The sequence below is a fragment of the Medicago truncatula genome, chromosome 8 (genome assembly GCF_003473485.1).
Source record: "Medicago truncatula cultivar Jemalong A17 chromosome 8, MtrunA17r5.0-ANR, whole genome shotgun sequence".
NCBI classification, from domain to species: domain Eukaryota; kingdom Viridiplantae; phylum Streptophyta; class Magnoliopsida; order Fabales; family Fabaceae; genus Medicago; species Medicago truncatula.
Genome location: NC_053049.1, coordinates 38,168,588 through 38,185,897, shown reverse-complemented (window position 1 = coordinate 38,185,897; position 17,310 = coordinate 38,168,588). Strand labels below are relative to the sequence as shown.

General features: G+C 29.2%; 2 protein-coding genes across 3 annotated transcripts; one reads left to right on the top strand and one right to left on the bottom strand.

The window, feature by feature from the left end:
- Positions 1-3,522: 3,522 nt before the first annotated feature.
- LOC120577389 (probable dolichyl pyrophosphate Glc1Man9GlcNAc2 alpha-1,3-glucosyltransferase) lies at positions 3,523-9,065 on the top strand. Of its 2 annotated transcripts, none has more exons than XM_039828687.1 (5): positions 3,523-3,829; positions 4,871-5,672; positions 6,630-6,836; positions 7,746-7,983; positions 8,579-9,065. In XM_039828687.1, exons 2-5 carry the CDS (start codon positions 4,920-4,922, stop codon positions 8,986-8,988), a joined length of 1,608 nt encoding a protein of 535 aa, XP_039684621.1. In that variant the 5' UTR covers positions 3,523-3,829; positions 4,871-4,919; the 3' UTR covers positions 8,989-9,065. The 2 variants fall into 2 exon arrangements, with proteins under 2 accessions (XP_039684621.1, XP_039684620.1); XM_039828686.1 differs by having other exon boundaries at positions 4,855-5,672.
- Positions 9,066-12,739: 3,674 nt separating this feature from the next.
- LOC11433152 (glutaredoxin-C9) lies at positions 12,740-13,204 on the bottom strand. The gene has a single exon (XM_003616178.3). The coding sequence runs from the start codon at positions 13,161-13,163 to the stop codon at positions 12,840-12,842; it is 324 nt and encodes a 107-aa protein (XP_003616226.3). The 5' UTR covers positions 13,164-13,204; the 3' UTR covers positions 12,740-12,839.
- Positions 13,205-17,310: the final 4,106 nt, after the last annotated feature.

The window sequence follows — 17,310 nt, the reverse complement described above, 5'->3', positions numbered from 1 at the left end:
TGTGATAGTTTTTAAAATTTCCGCTACACCACACACACTACTACCACACTTCAACTCTATACACATTATCACTCTCTTTCTATTATTCAAATTCTGAAATCCTAACACGTCTCACATATCAATGACATTTTGACTATATATATTACAACTTGTACTGTGCATAATAATTATTTTTAATTTTTACCATGGACAATTCTACCTATGTATAATATTTATTTAAAAATTTGTATCCATGACGACTTGTCCTATATAGAATAGTTAGTTTAAAATTTATATAATTGTTTACTTGTATTGTACGTTATAATTATTTTAATTTTATGTTATTGACAACATCTCATGTGTATAATAATAGATTTTTAAATTTTCAACAGTGACATTGTCTATAATCCTTAAAAAAAAACTTATATCGTCTATAACAATTATGCTAAAAAATTTATCAGTGTCGATTTGACCTGTGTCAAATAATTATTAAATTTGAACATTGAACACTTATCAAGTGTGAAATAAAGATTTTAAAATTTATATCAACGTCGATTTGTCTTTTGTGTTATAACTATTTTATTTTATTTTATCAAAAACAACCTGACTCATGTATAATAATTATTTTATAATATGTAGCTTAGTATTTATTTTGAACATTTAATAAATACAATCCCGTGTATGTGTTTAACGGTGATGATAATTATTTCTATATTTTTATTTGTGACGACTTGTCCATTATATAATAATTATTTTAAATTTTCAACAATGACAACTTCTTCTATGTATAATATTTGTTTTAAAAATTTGTGAGACTGACGACTTGTCCAATATATAATAACCATTTTAAAATTATATTATTGGTGAATAGTCACATGTATGACCATAGTTTTAATTTTTTTATCAATAACTAACATGAGCAAAAATATTGGTGAATAGTCACATGTATAACCATAGTTTTAATATTTTTTTTTTTTTTGAGAAAAGTAATTTTGAAATTTAAATAGTTAAATATATTATTTTTATAATTTTAATATTTTTAAATAGTTAAATATATAATAAAAATTAATTGAGTGGTATTAATTTTGAAAGAGAAGATAACAACTTCTCTCTCTCCCGTATACCATATATTTGAAAGAGAATTTTTATTTATTTTTTTGTCAAAATTTTAAAAGGAACTTTCAAAAAAAATATTGAGATAAAAAAAGTTTAGTTTTTAAATGAGTTAAAAGAAAATAGGACGGACTTCTTTAAATTTCGGCCCATTAATAGCCAATAGCCCAAATTATAACACTAAAACAAAGAAAATCATAAACCAAATATTCATTTCAGCTTCTCATTCTCTCTCTCTCATTCAAGTGTTCTCCACCCGCATTAGAAACCCTAGCCGCTGCCACCCTATTTCTGGCGACTAACTACTCTGACCAGCCTTCTTTTTCCAAACGAAATGCATACTATTGAAGCTCTCTTTCTCCTCTATCTTTCTATCAAATTATATTTGCAAAAGGAGGAATCTTGAAAATTAGTAATTTTGAGATCTGTGTTGTCTAACACTTTCGTTGTTTCATTGTAAATTTTTACCACGTTTGACCCCATCACTCAGTTCAAAACTCAAATGTTTAGGATGCTTTAGAGTTCAGACCATGTTTTTGACTGCCTATTAACTGAAATTGTCACTATAGCACCTAAATATATGCACAATACTTCTTCATCTGCATCTACTACATCAATGGAGTGCAATTTTTTCTCAAACTTCATACATGCAACAACATCAACAAAAACAACATAAGAGACACTAAAAGATAAGTATCAGATCTGTGTAATTTCTTCTCAACTTTATGCATTCAACAACATAAACAACACCATAAGTGACTATATGTATCAGATCTGGTTTGGATTTGAGATTTTTTTAATAAATAAGTTTTACAAGTATTGAAACTGTAGATCAATCATTTATAATCGAAGTCATTCAAAAGTAGACCTTCAAAAGTAGATATTAGTGACGACTTCGCCCATGTATAATAATAACTTTTAAAGTTAACAATGACAACTTATTTCGTGTATAATAAATATTTTACAATATAATCCCTCAAGAAAATATTTTATAATATATAAAAGTGATTTTCTTAAAAAAAAAATATATATAAGTGATGACATGTCACATGGTTAATAATTATTTTGAAATTTATACGAGCGACAACTTGTTTATTATGTTCTAATTTTTTTTTTAAAATTAATTACAGATAATGGTCATGTATAACTAATTTCCACTGATAACTGTAGACTAATTTATTTATTTTGCTGGACTTCGTTTTTTAGATATTGTTATAAGATTTAGATGTTAGTAGATTTGTATCAGTGACAATTTTGCCATAATAATAATTATTAAAGTTTTTTTTTAAGTTAACAATAAAAATATGTATAATAAATATTTTATAATATATATATATATATATATATATATATATATATATATATATATATATATCATGTGGTTAATAATTATCTTAAAATTCATATCGGCTAAAACTTGTCTCTTTGTGTTATAATTATTTTGAATTTGTACTCAATGATAACAAATGCTGTGTATAATTCTACTATATTTTTTAAGTTAGTTTTTCACTTACGTTATGGTTTGAAAAAAAAAAAAAAGAGAATAATGTTTTTTTGAAGGAAGGAGAATAATGTTTAATAATATATATTAGTGTATCTCTTGTCTCGTGTATAATAATTATTTTATAATATATATCAGTGATGACAAATCATATGTTCAATACTTATGTCTTCGTGAGCTTAGCTCAGTTGGTTTGGATAATACATAATATATCCAAGATCCGAGGTTCAAACTCCGACCACTACCAAAATATGTTCAATACTTATTTTAAAATTTATATCAGCATGTCTTATAATAATTTTTTAAAATTTTTGCGAATTATTTTAAAATTCTGAAGTGATGAGTTGACCCTTGTATGATATATTTTGTCAATCTTTTTTAAAACTTGTCTCTTAAACTATTTATACATCGTCAGTTACTGTCTCACTTCAAATCTATACACATCACTCTTTTTCTACTACTCTCTTTGGTATGTTGTATGTATCAAACGATCAATGTTTTACCATTATTTTTATGTAACAATGAAATATATTTACGTTATGTTTTTATGAATATAAAAAAAAATTAAATTTTAATATTCATTAATTAATGTAACAACACGTCTTTAGATCTTGTAAAAAAACACGTCGTTAGAGGTTAAATAAACTTATATATATATATATATATATGTGTGTGTAAAATAACATTTATTAAATTATATTTTTAGAGGTTAAATAAACTACTACTATTTTTTTATTATTTGATAAAGAAATTATTATTATTATTTTTTATATATTTTTTAAAGAATTTATTTATTTTTATTTTTATTATGTTACACTAATTTTGCAATAAAAAAAGTCGATACCCCCTTTACCCCTTTCTATCTCGTACAAACCTAGAGTATTTTTTATAATTTTCTTTTTATTTTATTTTCTGTCATTTAACTTTATTCCACACACACCGTATTTATTTCAAAGTTAATTTTCTCTCTCTTCACCAAAGAAATCTGGAAAACTCTCTCATTCTCAAATAAACCCTAGCCGCCGCCTCCTCCCTCCTTCAGTGTCTCCGGCGGTCGTTACATTGCTCCACCATCTTCATTTTTGAAAATCCATCACCATAAAAAGAGTCCCCTCCATCTTCTCTACAAAACCCATTTAAAAATATCAGGAACGGACAACCTTCGCCGGTGACCACCACCCCGGAGCTTGCAACCACCGCGCCGGGAAAGAGCTTACGTGTTTTCATCCCAATCTTGTATGTTGTCCAGATTTTTACATATTTTGTTTCCATTACATGCAACAACAACAATACAAATATGAAATTGGATGTGATTTTGTTTTATTTCTAGAGATGTAATTTTTTTTTTGTAGATGAATCTTTTTTTGTTCCGATGCTACTGATAAAAAAAGTCTGTTTTTTCAATGAATCTTTGATAGAACAGATTTTTTTTTTTTTTTTTTTTTTTTTTTAAAAAAAATTTTTATTTGCAAATCAAAAGATTTTTTTTTTTTTTTTCACTTTCAATATTCACTTTCTGTTATTACTTGTTATGATTTAACAAAAATTTCACTTAGATTTTCTTGTAATATGACTCAAATAATATTCATTTCTTTCTAAAAAAAATTCACTTTATGCTATTACTTTACTTGTTGTGGTTTAACTAAAAACATAGTTTTTTTTTTTTATTTACAAATGAATATATTTTGTATATTTGCTTTTTTGTTGTTGATATAATTTTAAAATTGTGTTAGGACTGTTTTTGTTGAATATACATGATATGAAGGTCAACAACAAATGAAATAATTAATGATATTAGGAAAATGAATTCTTATACCTGCCGTGTTCTTCTTGTTGTCAAAGAGAGAAGAGGAAAAGGAAAATGAGAGAGGAGAGACAGTTGAGAGAATGAGAGAGATTTTTTTTTTTTGAAAGAGAGAAAGAGAGAGAATGAGAGAGTATTAAATTATGAAAGAGTAGTGAATGACAATATAAGAGTATTTGAAATTTGAAATTGAAAATTTGCCTCCAATTGATTGTAGATCTGACATTAGATTATACATTTTTGTACAAAAGAAAACTTTTTTCGTTTTCCGTGTCAACCAAAATCGGATTTATTTAGTTGGCATCAAATGGAAATGGCTTTATGAAGAGCAAATGAACTAAACTATTAGTTATTTGTAGTTACATGACATCATCTTAGTTAATTGTGGTAATTTGGTTGAATAAAGTAAGTTAAAGACAGATTTTACCCTTACTTTGGTGATTTGTCAATTAACCAGGCTGGGGCATTAATAGGATTTCCACAACATCTTCTCTTATATTAAGAGAGATACAACATTCCAGCATGGGAAAAGAGAAATTAAGCTTCAAAGAACTCGACGACTCTAGTAGCCCCAAAACAACTCTCTGGTGGTTTTTTCTGTTAGCTGCCTGTATAAAAGTTCTCCTTTTTCCATCTTACCGTAGTACAGACTTTGAGGTGCACCGCAATTGGCTGGCATTGACACATTCACTCCCTCTTTCACAGTGGTACTTTGACGAGACCAGTCCATGGACTCTAGATTACCCGCCATTCTTTGCATATTTCGAACGCTTTCTATCCATTTTTGCTCATCTTGTTGATCCTAAAATAGTGCACCTTCAGGAGGGTTTGAATTATAGCTCCAATACAGTGGTTTATTTCCAAAGATTTACTGTAATACTTTCTGATTTGTGTCTTCTTTACGGGGTTTATAGAATTACTAGGAAATTGGATTCGAGAAAGCAAAAGTTGATTTGGTCATTGGTTATTTGGTCACCCATGCTTTTAATAGTGGACCATGTGCATTTCCAATACAATGGATTTCTCATTGGGATTTTGTTGATTTCACTTTCGTATTTGGAGGAAGGAAGGGATTTGTTAGGTGGATTTGTTTTTGCTGTTCTTCTGTGCTTTAAACATTTATTTGCAGTGGCAGCGCCTGTGTATTTTATTTATTTGTTGAGGCACTATTGTTGGGGTGGAATCGTAAAAGGCTTTAGTCGACTCTTGATTATGGGAGGTTTGGTTGCAGTGGTGTTTGCATCTGCATTCGGGCCGTTTTTCCACCTTGGACAGGTAAATATTTTTAGGTGTGCTCATATTTGATGTTGTTCCCCCTTGCTTGTAAATACGTTCGCTAAATTGATGGCTATTTTCTGAAATAAGCTTTATAGGAATTTTAGTGGTTTTCTTGATTACCATACTTTGTTTTGTGGATGTCGGGTATGTACGACAACCTCTGCATGTTCTGATGAGCAAAATTTGAAATTAAAAATGAAGCCCTATGGGAAATGATATGGTGGATGAATGTTAAGGAACATTAAGTTACATCATGACACTCCGTAGTTACATGATTCAAGACTATGGCATGCCAAAACAGGCCCTACTCAATGGGAATAAGGCTTATTGATGTTCAAATACTATGTTATTACTCAATTATTCATATTCTATTAATAAGACTGGGTTTGTACTGGCAGTACTAGTGCCTGACCTGATTTCAAGTATAAATAGGAATATTAGTTTATGCTATTGTATTACATTGAAACCAATCAATCACATATTCATTACCATTATCCATTTTTCTCCCATTTATTTGTCACTTACTTCGCATTCGAACCCTGTAAGTTCAGCAGTTTTCACTAAGGTCTCTTGTGAATGTGTGGGAATTGGGATATAACAGAACATTTGATTGCTAACCAACATTTGATTGTTAACCACAGAAATAAATGTTCGAAGATATGAAAGTTGTTTGGGGTAAAATCATAACTGTAAGCACTTCCAATTAGCCATAACAAGAAACCTAAATTAAATAACCTTGGGAGTTATGTATCCAGATAAGATTAGTACATGACAAAGTGTAATACTATCTTTTCGCTAGTTTTCCAATTGTGAACAACCGACTTTGCATGCTCATGTGTGATTGAATGACATTTATCCCTCCTTGTTAAATTCTTGTATTACTTCATTTCACCGAGTAAAAGTGAATAATTTCATATACTCATTTTTTTGGATCATTCAAATTATGAATTGCAGATACAACAAGTCATACAACGATTGTTTCCATTTGGCAGGGGGCTTTGCCATGCATACTGGGCCCCGAATTTTTGGGTGTTCTATATCATGTCAGACAAAGGACTCGCCTTTATACCCAGAAAACTTGGGTTTAATATCCAGACACCAGCAGCTTCATTCACTGCAGGGCTAGTAGGTGATTCCTCACCTTTTAGCGTTCTACCTCGGGTAAGTTTTACGTTCATGTTTTTCTGTTCTCTGAATAAATTTGTTAGTTGCTAAATAGAGAAAAAAGCACACAAGGGATTATTATCACCTATGTTAAACTGATCCCATTCTTGCAATAGAATAGAATACATAATTTGAATGCCTTATTTGCTGCCTGCTTTTCATTAGTTTTAGGAGAACGCTGTTGTTATATTTAATCACTTCAAGATTGTAATCATGCACCATGACCATGTCATACAGATTGAATTTTTTTTATCTTGTTGAAAAGTATAACTGATTTACAGATTGACCCTCATCTCATTTTCTAAGAATAGAAATATAGATTTATAAATGTAAATTGTCACATCGCAGCTGAAAGTTGGTAACTCAAAATAGCTACAGTTCAACATCAAAGTATAACATTCGTGAAACATTATAATTGGTGGTAGTTGAACGCATAATTTTAGTTCATTTTATGTACTCTAAGCTAGCCGTTGCAACACCTGAGATGTTGCTGTTCAATTGTTGTTAGTTACTGAGCTTGATCATTGGTTGTTCATATTGACCAAAAATAGAAACATTGATAAAAAAATATAAGAGCAAACTCTAAATTTTGTCCCCAACAAAATTGAGACGTTATAAATATAAATGTTCAAATGACAGGCAGAACTATTGGACACCAGGCTTATGTTAAAAAGTGATATTTGGGAAATATTATGTTATAATAGGCAGTAGAATGCATAATATTATCTTTTACATTTTACACATTTTTGGCCAGCTGTTGCGACTTCCCAGATGTATTCAATTGACATCTGCAACTGAGCTTGATAACTGGTTAATGTCTGTGTTTAGTTTTAAGGTTTAACACTTCGCTTTTTGTCATTCAAATGTTTCATTAAAATATTCACTTTCTTGTAAACTAATATGCAGATCACTCCATCCGTGACATTTATAATGGTTCTGCTTGCCTTATCTCCTTGTCTTTTCAAGGCTTGGAAGAATCCACAGCCACAAAAGATTACTAGATGGATATCATATGCGTATACCTGTGGTTTTCTTTTTGGGTGGCATGTGCATGAGAAGGCATCACTACATTTTGTAATTCCACTCGCCTTTGTTGCAGCACAAACCCCGGAGGATGCAAAGCATTACTTTTTGTTGTCAATAGGTATGCTGCTAATGCTCGTTAATTTGTTTGCTAACTTATAAGGTTTTCTTTTTCTTCAGTTTTTTTTCTTTAATATGAAAGTAAAATGAACAAAAGCATGTCATTTATGCCCTAAGCTTTCTTATTCCCATTGGTAATTTCATTGATAATTTTATTGAAAATGAGGTCCATAACCAAATTATTAAAATAAAGTTTGGAGTCTTAACTTGGCAATTTTTATGGTTAGATTCTTATTTTTATTTTTGGGTTGCTCTGTGACATCTTTCTACTAAACTTTTATCAGATGATTCCTATTATTTGGTTGCTATGTGACCATCTTTCCTTATGATCTTATTAAAGTGAACTTCACACAGGGATATTGATTGCTTGGTGAAGAGGGTCAATTACTATCTCTTTTTGTAATGTCTGAGTTTGAGTTGGTTCTGATCTTGCATTCCTGATAATAACTTATAATTAGTTGGATAAAACTCTATCGGAGTGAACTTGTCTGTAAAGTAGATTGATCAAGCATAATAAAAGATTAAAGAAAACCAAGAAGCAATACTTTTCAGAAGCAATACTGTAATCATTTTTTTTGGATATGTTGTGTGTGCAGTATCCTGCTATTCTCTTTTTCCGCTACTCTTTGAGGCACAGGAGTATCCTATCAAAATTCTGTTGTTGCTTCTTCACTCCATTTTGATGTGGTCTGGCTTTTCAGCACAGTTTTACGACAGTGCCGAAACAGGAGTGTCGACTGCTCACACAAAGAAAAAAGCTGGCCAATTTGAATCTAAAGGTAGTTTAAGTGCGGATGTGAGGAATAATGGTTTTGTTATTGGCTTGATAGAGAAGATATATCTGGTTGGTCTTGTAGTTGTAGAGATATGGGGCCAAGTTTTACACCCTCTGCTTTTGGGTGATAAGCTTGCATTTCTTCCCCTTATGTTGATCTCTGTATACTGTGCTTTGGGGATCATGTACTCTTGGATATGGCAGTTAAGATCCATAGTTAAATCTCATTAACTTTTGGTCTGTCTGTGGTCACATTAAATTTTCTATTTATGGACTTTTTATAAGTAGAATTTCAAGTAACTTTCTTATTTCGACCAAGTTATTACTTGATATGAATATTATTAAATCCTAATTAAAAATTTATTTGATCAAATGCTGCCTCTGCCTCAAGTTCTATAGAATTATACTACAGCTAGACATATAATTAGGTTATGCCTATATTCCTACTATAATGTTGGCATTACTGGCAAAACGGGATAAAAGCTTTGCATATCAGCTGAATAAGTTTGAATCCTTCTGCTGGGTCAACAATTCTGTCTGGAATGTGTATCCAAACACACAATTAGTTTCTGTAGAGAGATTTTCTTGAAAGTGTTCCTTTTGTGTGAATTTGATCTGTTGGCGGATAATCTTAAAATAAATCAATCAAATTATTGTATTTTCATTTTTCATTTTTAACAGAAACAAGGTTAACAGAGGTGTGGTCAATGAATCTATTGCATTGCATTATAATCGTGCAAAGTTATCATTTAACAACCATAGTTAAAAATCGTGACCTAAATTATAAATTATAATGAGATACGTTAGCACTATCTCACATTATAGCCTATGTAGAATTGAGTGACACCACAAAAATGTACAGATAAGGAAAAATGATCACCTGATAATTCTTGAAAGGATATAACTGGAAATTGTATTCTCAACAAGAATGGTCACTATTATCTCTGCTCTACGGAGAAAAGAAATACACAGCATCTTCGCTGAAAAACATTCTATGGCCGTCGCCACCTATTTGTTAAAGGTGAATGAGATTTTGGAATGAAGGACTCAAATTTCTCAAAAGATCATTTTATGTCTCAAAAGAAATTATGCTTGTTTGTTTTTTATGTTTTATGTTTTTGTTTTTTGTTTTTTGTTTTAATAACAATAGCAATGAAGGTGTGTCTCTTAGTATTATAGTCAGGAGCATAGGATTGGGGTGATTTCGGCTACCCAAAAAAATTGTTTTATTTTATTTTTTGGTCGAAAAAAATATATTTTGTTTTAATAAGTAGGTAAAAGTTTTATTTGATCACCCTAGTAATATATATATTTTGCTATCTCAAATAAGTGTTTTTTTTGGGTAAAATATTAGTAGAAACAATAAAATCAAAACATTATCAATTGATTGTTAAATTTATTTTCATTTTATTTTGACACTTTCAATCTCTTCAATAAATTAATTAATTTGTCAAAAAAAAAAAAAGATAAATTAATTTGGCCCCCTCGTAATATTTTAAAAAAAAAAGATCCATAGCTTTGAAGAGAGATATAACACACACATTTTTAAAATTGATGATATTAATAAAAATGGAGTTATCAATTACTAGTTTTAAGGAATGAAGATGAAGATGAAGATGGAAAGTAAAGTAGGTGGGAAAAGAGTAGTAGTACTACTACTAGTAGTATAAATACAATACAAGGAATGATGACGACACTATTATAATAAGGGATGATATTACGTAGATGTCCCCAATTGGGAGGTGACCAGTTCTGACGGTCAATCCAATAGTTGGTGGTCAACAACGATGTTTAGCAGTTGCTAGCTATGGTAGTACTTTCAAGTTTCAACCGTTGATTATAACCAGGCTTTGGCGTGGCTGAGTTTTGATTACAATGTCACATTGTATACTGGAAATAACAGGGTTAGTGCAACCATTGAATAAGAAAGAATTAACTGCCGAAAATGTTACCTTACTATGGTTTTCTTTTTCTTCCATTTTTGAGGGATTTTGAGCGTAAGAAATTGTTTTTCTTTTTAAAGTGAATGATCACAACATATGATGATAGAAGTTAAGGGAAGAACCATTTTGATTGACACATTTTAATTTTAGGGATGCATTTGCGAATTAGTGAAAATCATTGACTATTTCATTTAGAAATTTGCCTCTCCACTTCAATAAGAATATCCATCATTCAAACATATCACAAACTATTATAATTGAATCTTAAAATCAATTAAGTATATATACCACCTATCTCTACCTAAAAAGAAGTTAATTGTTACAATTGCTCAAAGCTACTCAAACATGCATTTCATTGGGTTTATATGGTTTAGTTCCATTTATGGGAAATGAAATATTGTAGAGTCATCTGTCAAATTTCATATCCAACTCATGACGTAGTATACGATTTACCACAAAAAAGAAAAAGCATTAAACATGAAATTATTACAATGATGATTTCAAAATCGAATGAGGACAAACATAGGAAATAAAATTGTTATTAGTAGTCTACATGTTTTTCATGCCAAATAATTTGTCTCTGAGATAAAATTGTAGTATTAAACTATTAATACAGTTTTCTGTGTTTTTAGTTTATTCTTCCATTTTCTACACCAATACTTAAATATACATTTTTCATTAATATAGTTATTTTTCAAATATATACGACATATAAGCTAGTTTTGTGTCTCTTTGATGAATTTTAAGTATGGATCTTAGAGAAAGATTATGTATTTTGTTGTGAGGCATGTTATTTTAACATGCTATGAGGTCATTGTGCAGTCTTTGACTTATAACAGAACAAAAAGCAAAACAGATACTCCCCGAGTAGGCCAAACGGTTTTTCTTTGCAATCCGCATGGCATGATATGCATATTTTATACGGTAACCAAACATGTCATGTCCTTCATATGTTCATCACATACAATGTACACACAAATAATTAATTATTCCAATCATTACTCATTAATTGTCACACACTCACACTCAAGAAATTTTGAATGAGATAGTAAGATATTTTTCTAACATAACAAATGGCATGAATTCGAATCCAACTTAAAAATACAACCTTGTTAAATCTTTTTAGAAAATTTTGTACACATTTCTCCCTCTTATATATATGGACCAATATTAGCTGCATGCCAATTTCATGGCTTTTCTCCGGCCAAACTAAACCTCTCACTCCGGCGACCGGACATTTTTTTCTCATTTGTATCCCAAAAACAAATAGAAAAGATGTTAAATTTTTTTACGATATACATAATGTGTGTGTTTATATATTAATTCATAGTATCTGTTATGCAATTTCTTTATGAAGAAAAACAAATATACTATGCAAATACATAAGATCGTCCATTAGTACTACCAGTTGTTCTCAATTTTAATATATCATAAAAATCAAGGCTGATTCATGGGTTAAAAGCATATCTAAATAAAATCTTATCTAAAATTTTCTAAAATTTAATAAAAACCTCATATTCTACAATTTTCTAAACTAAAATTAATAAAATCTTATCTAAAATTAATAGTTTCCAAACAAATATTAAATCGATTGACTATACTTTCAATTAAAAAGTAATATTAAAAAATTCCATTAACTAATTTAATAAATGATTTTGTATTTCAAAACACCTAAAAAGTAAAACTTCAACAAAATTTAGTAAATTTAATAAAATAGTACTATTATATTTTTCAAAATGCCTCATATTACAATTTGTCTTAGATCTTCAAATGTGTTCTAATAACTCCGACTAAAAGCAAAAATTTGAAAGTGGAGACAAATAATCCAACTCCAAAAGTTGTAAGGATGAACATTTTTGGGTTAAGTATTAGAAGAAATCTAAGACTAAACTAGATACCCTTAATTAATTATTTATACAATCAAATAAGCATTAAAAGTAAATCGGGACTAATATAATTCAACAATTATACCATGCATATATGCTTTTGTCAAAATACCCAGTTCTCTCTGAAATCTTTGTAACATGCATTATCGACACAATCACAACTACATATATAAATATATATCATATATGCTAATTGCCTGAAATCCTAAATAATAATGTAGCATAGCTTATCACATAAATAAAATTAAATTAATCAAAGCCAAAGAGCTCTAGCTTCCTTAAGAAGATGAATGAGTGCACCATTGATGTGTTTGGCCAACAAGATCTCCACACCACCAAGAAACTTTCCGCAGACAAAGACAGCAGGGAGTGGCTGGCGGGTGTCACCAGAAAGCTGGTAGAGGGCAGCAAGAATGGCGGAGCCGGAAGCGTGCCGATCAAGCTCAATGACAGTGGGGCCTACAGCAAGGCTGAAGAGGAGGTTCTTGGCGACGGTGGAAAAACAGCAGTCGGTGGAGCTAAACACAACGACGACATTAGAGGAGGCAAGGTGGGTGACCATCTCTCGAGGAGTCATGTTCTTTAATGGTGTTGTGGATGAAATTGATGAAGACTCAATATCCATATTGTTACAAATGATTAGATACAAAGAGATGACTAAAGAGAGGGGGTATATATAGGGCGTTCATGCAATAAAGTAAATATTATTTTGTGTGTAAATAATTTCCAAAGGCTTCAAATTTATCATGGAATAAATTTAGTTTTTTAAAATAAAAAAATATCATGAAGGATAAAATTCTTAAATTATTGTAATTATTTTCTTAACATAATTGTTAGTATTGATGAAGGGTTGATTCAGTTGAAAAGAAATTGACACATTTGCAATGCCGTAGTTCAACTCTCGTTGTCCTTGTGAGGATTTCATTGGTAGGTGACTTTTAAATATATTTGCAAGCGGTCTTTGAATTTTGTGATCTGACCCTAGTGAACGCCGAAGCTCAACTCAACTAAACTTTATTTGATGAAAAAAAATGCCATAGTAAAATTTTTAAGTTGCTTTATTTTTTTTTATTATTCAAAATTACAAAGAGCATGAATACTGTTTTAGTAAAATTGTATCAATATTGCTTGGCATTTGTATTTCCATTATAACAACATTCACAATGACGATTAAAACTTAAAGTAAATTTCACATGTACATATTACTCATTTTATAAATTTTTTAATATAATTAGTTAATAAATATTCAATCTTTCTAACCTAACATATCATAAAGATTTTAAAAAAAAAAAAACGGGTCTCATCAATATTTATATATCGTCATGGTCAGCTCAACAATAATTTATTAAATAATAGTTATCTAAATTTTGAAATATTGGATTAATTAAGATCTACAAATTATAAAATTTATTGGCTCTTTGCTATAGAAAATGTTTGGTGTACACCTCTAGAGGTGTATACATTTTGAGAGAGATAGAGATAAATAAAGTGTTGTGATAGTTATGATAAATAGTGATATGATAGAAAGAAGATGTGGTATCTGTTGGATATATATATATTTTTTTCTAATATTAAAATGAAATTGTAGGCAATTAAAGCGAGAGTTGTATTTAACAAAAGTGTTGTATGTGGGACCCATAAATGTAACACCAATATGCTAAATGGTGCAAAAAAAAGTCCACATACTTCCATATGTTTGATTTAATTGAAAAAAGATAGATGTTGAATATCGAAGTTTTGGTTTATAGTTCCACTTATGTTTTTTTTGGTTACTTCCACTTATGTTTTAGGAGGAAGGTAAATATAAATATATTTATAAGTATTGATTAAAGGGGGTTGTCAACTCACACCTATTTTCCTTAAAAAATAAAAACTCACACCTATTTAAAAATATTTTGGTGCAAATTAGCAAGTAACATCCATTTATATTACTAAAATACTCTTTTGTTTATATTCTTCTAATTAATTTTAAATAGAAAGACAGTTTTGTAACTAGCTTAAGAAAATATATATTCTCCTATTTTTTCGGCAGATTTGCAGGGAGTTTGGATTACTTGTTTTTAAGGATTCCGATTACTTTTTTTTTTTTTTTTTAGTAGACATTGGCATGCATAAACACCATCAGTGCATTAACTAGAAACAAAATAAAAATAGTTTATGATTAATGTCCAAAACAAAACTCCTGTTGATAACTATTAATCAAGTAACATTTTTTTTTTGGAACATTTTATTAATTAATACACAAGTGAAAATTGATTTTTCATAAAAAAAAAATGCTTTCAGTGGTTTTATCAAGACAAACAAAAGACAAGAAAAAGTAACCTTAATTCGACGACAACGGTAGATAGAATTTGTTATACCTGGGACAATGGTTTATAGCTAAAAACGGTTAGGTAATGTTTTTGAAACTACTAAATTACCCTTCTATTTATAATTGATTTAGACAATGACAAATGTGGTTTTTGGTAAATAACAAGTCGGTGTAGTTTGCTAACTTACACCTTAGTGTTTTTAAGTGGGTGCAAGTTAGCAGCCCCCTTCATTAATATACTACCGTCTTAGTCTGGAACGTTATTCTCATACACTTAATTTTTTATGGCTTAATACATGTTTTGGTCCCTCAACTTATTTTTGAATTTCATTTTGGTCCCTTAACTTTAAACCGTCTCAATTTGGTCCCATAACTTTACCTTCGTTTACCTAAGTGGTCCCTCCTGTTAAAAAAACTAACCGAAAGGACCACTTAGGTGAACGGAGGTAAAATTATGGGACCAAATTGAGACGGTTTAAAGTTAAGGGATCAAAATGAAATTCAAAAATAAGTTGAGGGACCAAATCATGTATTAAGCCTAATAAAAATAATTTTAATATCTATACCTATAATTTTAATCTAAATCAAAATAATTTCAATTAAAAACAAAATTTAACATTAATAATAATAATAATAATAATAATAATAATAATAATAATAATAATAATAATAATAATAATAATAACAATAATAATGAAATTAACATATACAAAAGAAATATATTCCAAAATCTATATAACAAGAATCTAAATTTAATTATTGAGTAGAATAATTATTGATTAGACTTTCCTATCTATTAATCGAACTTCAAATTACCACCACTTCTTTCTCCCAAAATCGGATGGTATATTATACTATAACAATTTTTTTTTCTTCTAATGAGTCAAATGTAAAAAAAAAAAAATTATTGGAAGGTATACTTATTTTTGAATTTCATTTTCGTCCCATAACTTTAAACCGTCTCAATTTGGTCCCATAACTTTACCTCCGTTTATTTAAGGGATCAAAATGAAATTAAAAAATAAATTGAGGGAGCAAAGTATGTATTAAGCCATTTTTTATTATAAGAAAATCAACATCAATTTTTTTTTTCTTTATGAAATGAGAAAGTCAACATCAGTTAAAAACAATGTTCAACATCAATAAATAAAAATTAATTAGGAGTATTTTTTTTATTTTTTCTAATATTAAAATGAAATTGTACGTAATTAAAGTGTGATATGTATTTAACAAAAGTGGTGCATGTGGGGAATATAAATGATAGGAGGGGTGAGAATGAATATTAAAACACTCATCCTTGAACCCATTTGAGTTGGTATGATGATATTGATTTGAGGTCTCGAAGTATGTTTCTTCTCAATGTTTCAAGCTCGATTTCTCGGTGTTAATTTGGGTAGATTAATTTAGCTTCTTTAAGAAAAAAAATAGAAGAAAATAGGTTCAAGTGAATGGTTGTTTTGAGATAGAACGAGAAAAATTGAATTTAATTAATTCAATTTATACAATTTTGGAACAATTCGAAAATTACAAAAATGAAACAATTCATTTTGAACAATAAAGGGCGATTAAACGGATACACATATATATTAAATAAATTGAAAAATAATATTAATTTTTTTACTATTTATTTATTAATTTAAATTATGGGGAACATAATTAATAGAATTGGAAATTCTTCTTCATAATTAATTATAAGAAAATGCTAATAAGTGTCATAAATGATTTGTTAAGAAATCTAAAATATATATATATATATCTCAGAAATAGTGTATCACATTCAACACCATAAAACTTCAGAAAATGACTTTTTCTACTTAAAATTTTCATTTATTTTACTTTATAACTTTCTAATATACTCTTATTAACAAGACCCTTATTCATAAGTATGTGTTATAAGACTTGTTTTCCATTGTTTTTCTCTTTTTAATCATGACACATTCTATTTTTTTTAAGTGATCTAATGACTATAAATTCACCTTTAAGGTGAATAAGTGGGGAATCCGACGTTCGAACATCGCTCCCTGCATATAAAATGAGGGATTGCACTTTTGTAACATAATGTCATATGACATTCGTCAATTCAAGTGTGACACATGACAATAATTTTTTTTAAACATAAAAATATGTGAAATAACGAGAGATAATAGTTGAATTGACTTATGTGTTACAATTAGATTGACCAATGTTAGTGGCAGTCCCATCTTAAGGGTGCACAAATGGAGTCCTACAACAAGATATCCATATCAATTGAACTACGTTTGTTGGGATGTTGCACATCCTATATATACAAAAAACAAATTGATGCCCGAGAATTGAACAAATGTTTCATGTTAATCCTTAAATTTAAAAAATTGCAAATGCATTCTCTAACATTAAAGAATAATGGTCCATATATAGTCTTTTTTCTTCCTTC

Coding starts and splice junctions, on each gene's coding strand:
- LOC11433152 (XM_003616178.3), bottom strand. CDS start 13,163: ATGACTCCTCGAGAGATGGTCACCCACCTTGCCTCCTCTAATGTCGTC.
- LOC120577389 (XM_039828687.1), top strand. CDS start 4,920: ATGGGAAAAGAGAAATTAAGCTTCAAAGAACTCGACGACTCTAGTAGC. Junction 5,673..6,629: donor CGTTTTTCCACCTTGGACAG/GTAAATATTTTT, acceptor TATGAATTGCAG/ATACAACAAGTCATACAACG. Junction 6,837..7,745: donor CTTTTAGCGTTCTACCTCGG/GTAAGTTTTACG, acceptor ACTAATATGCAG/ATCACTCCATCCGTGACATT.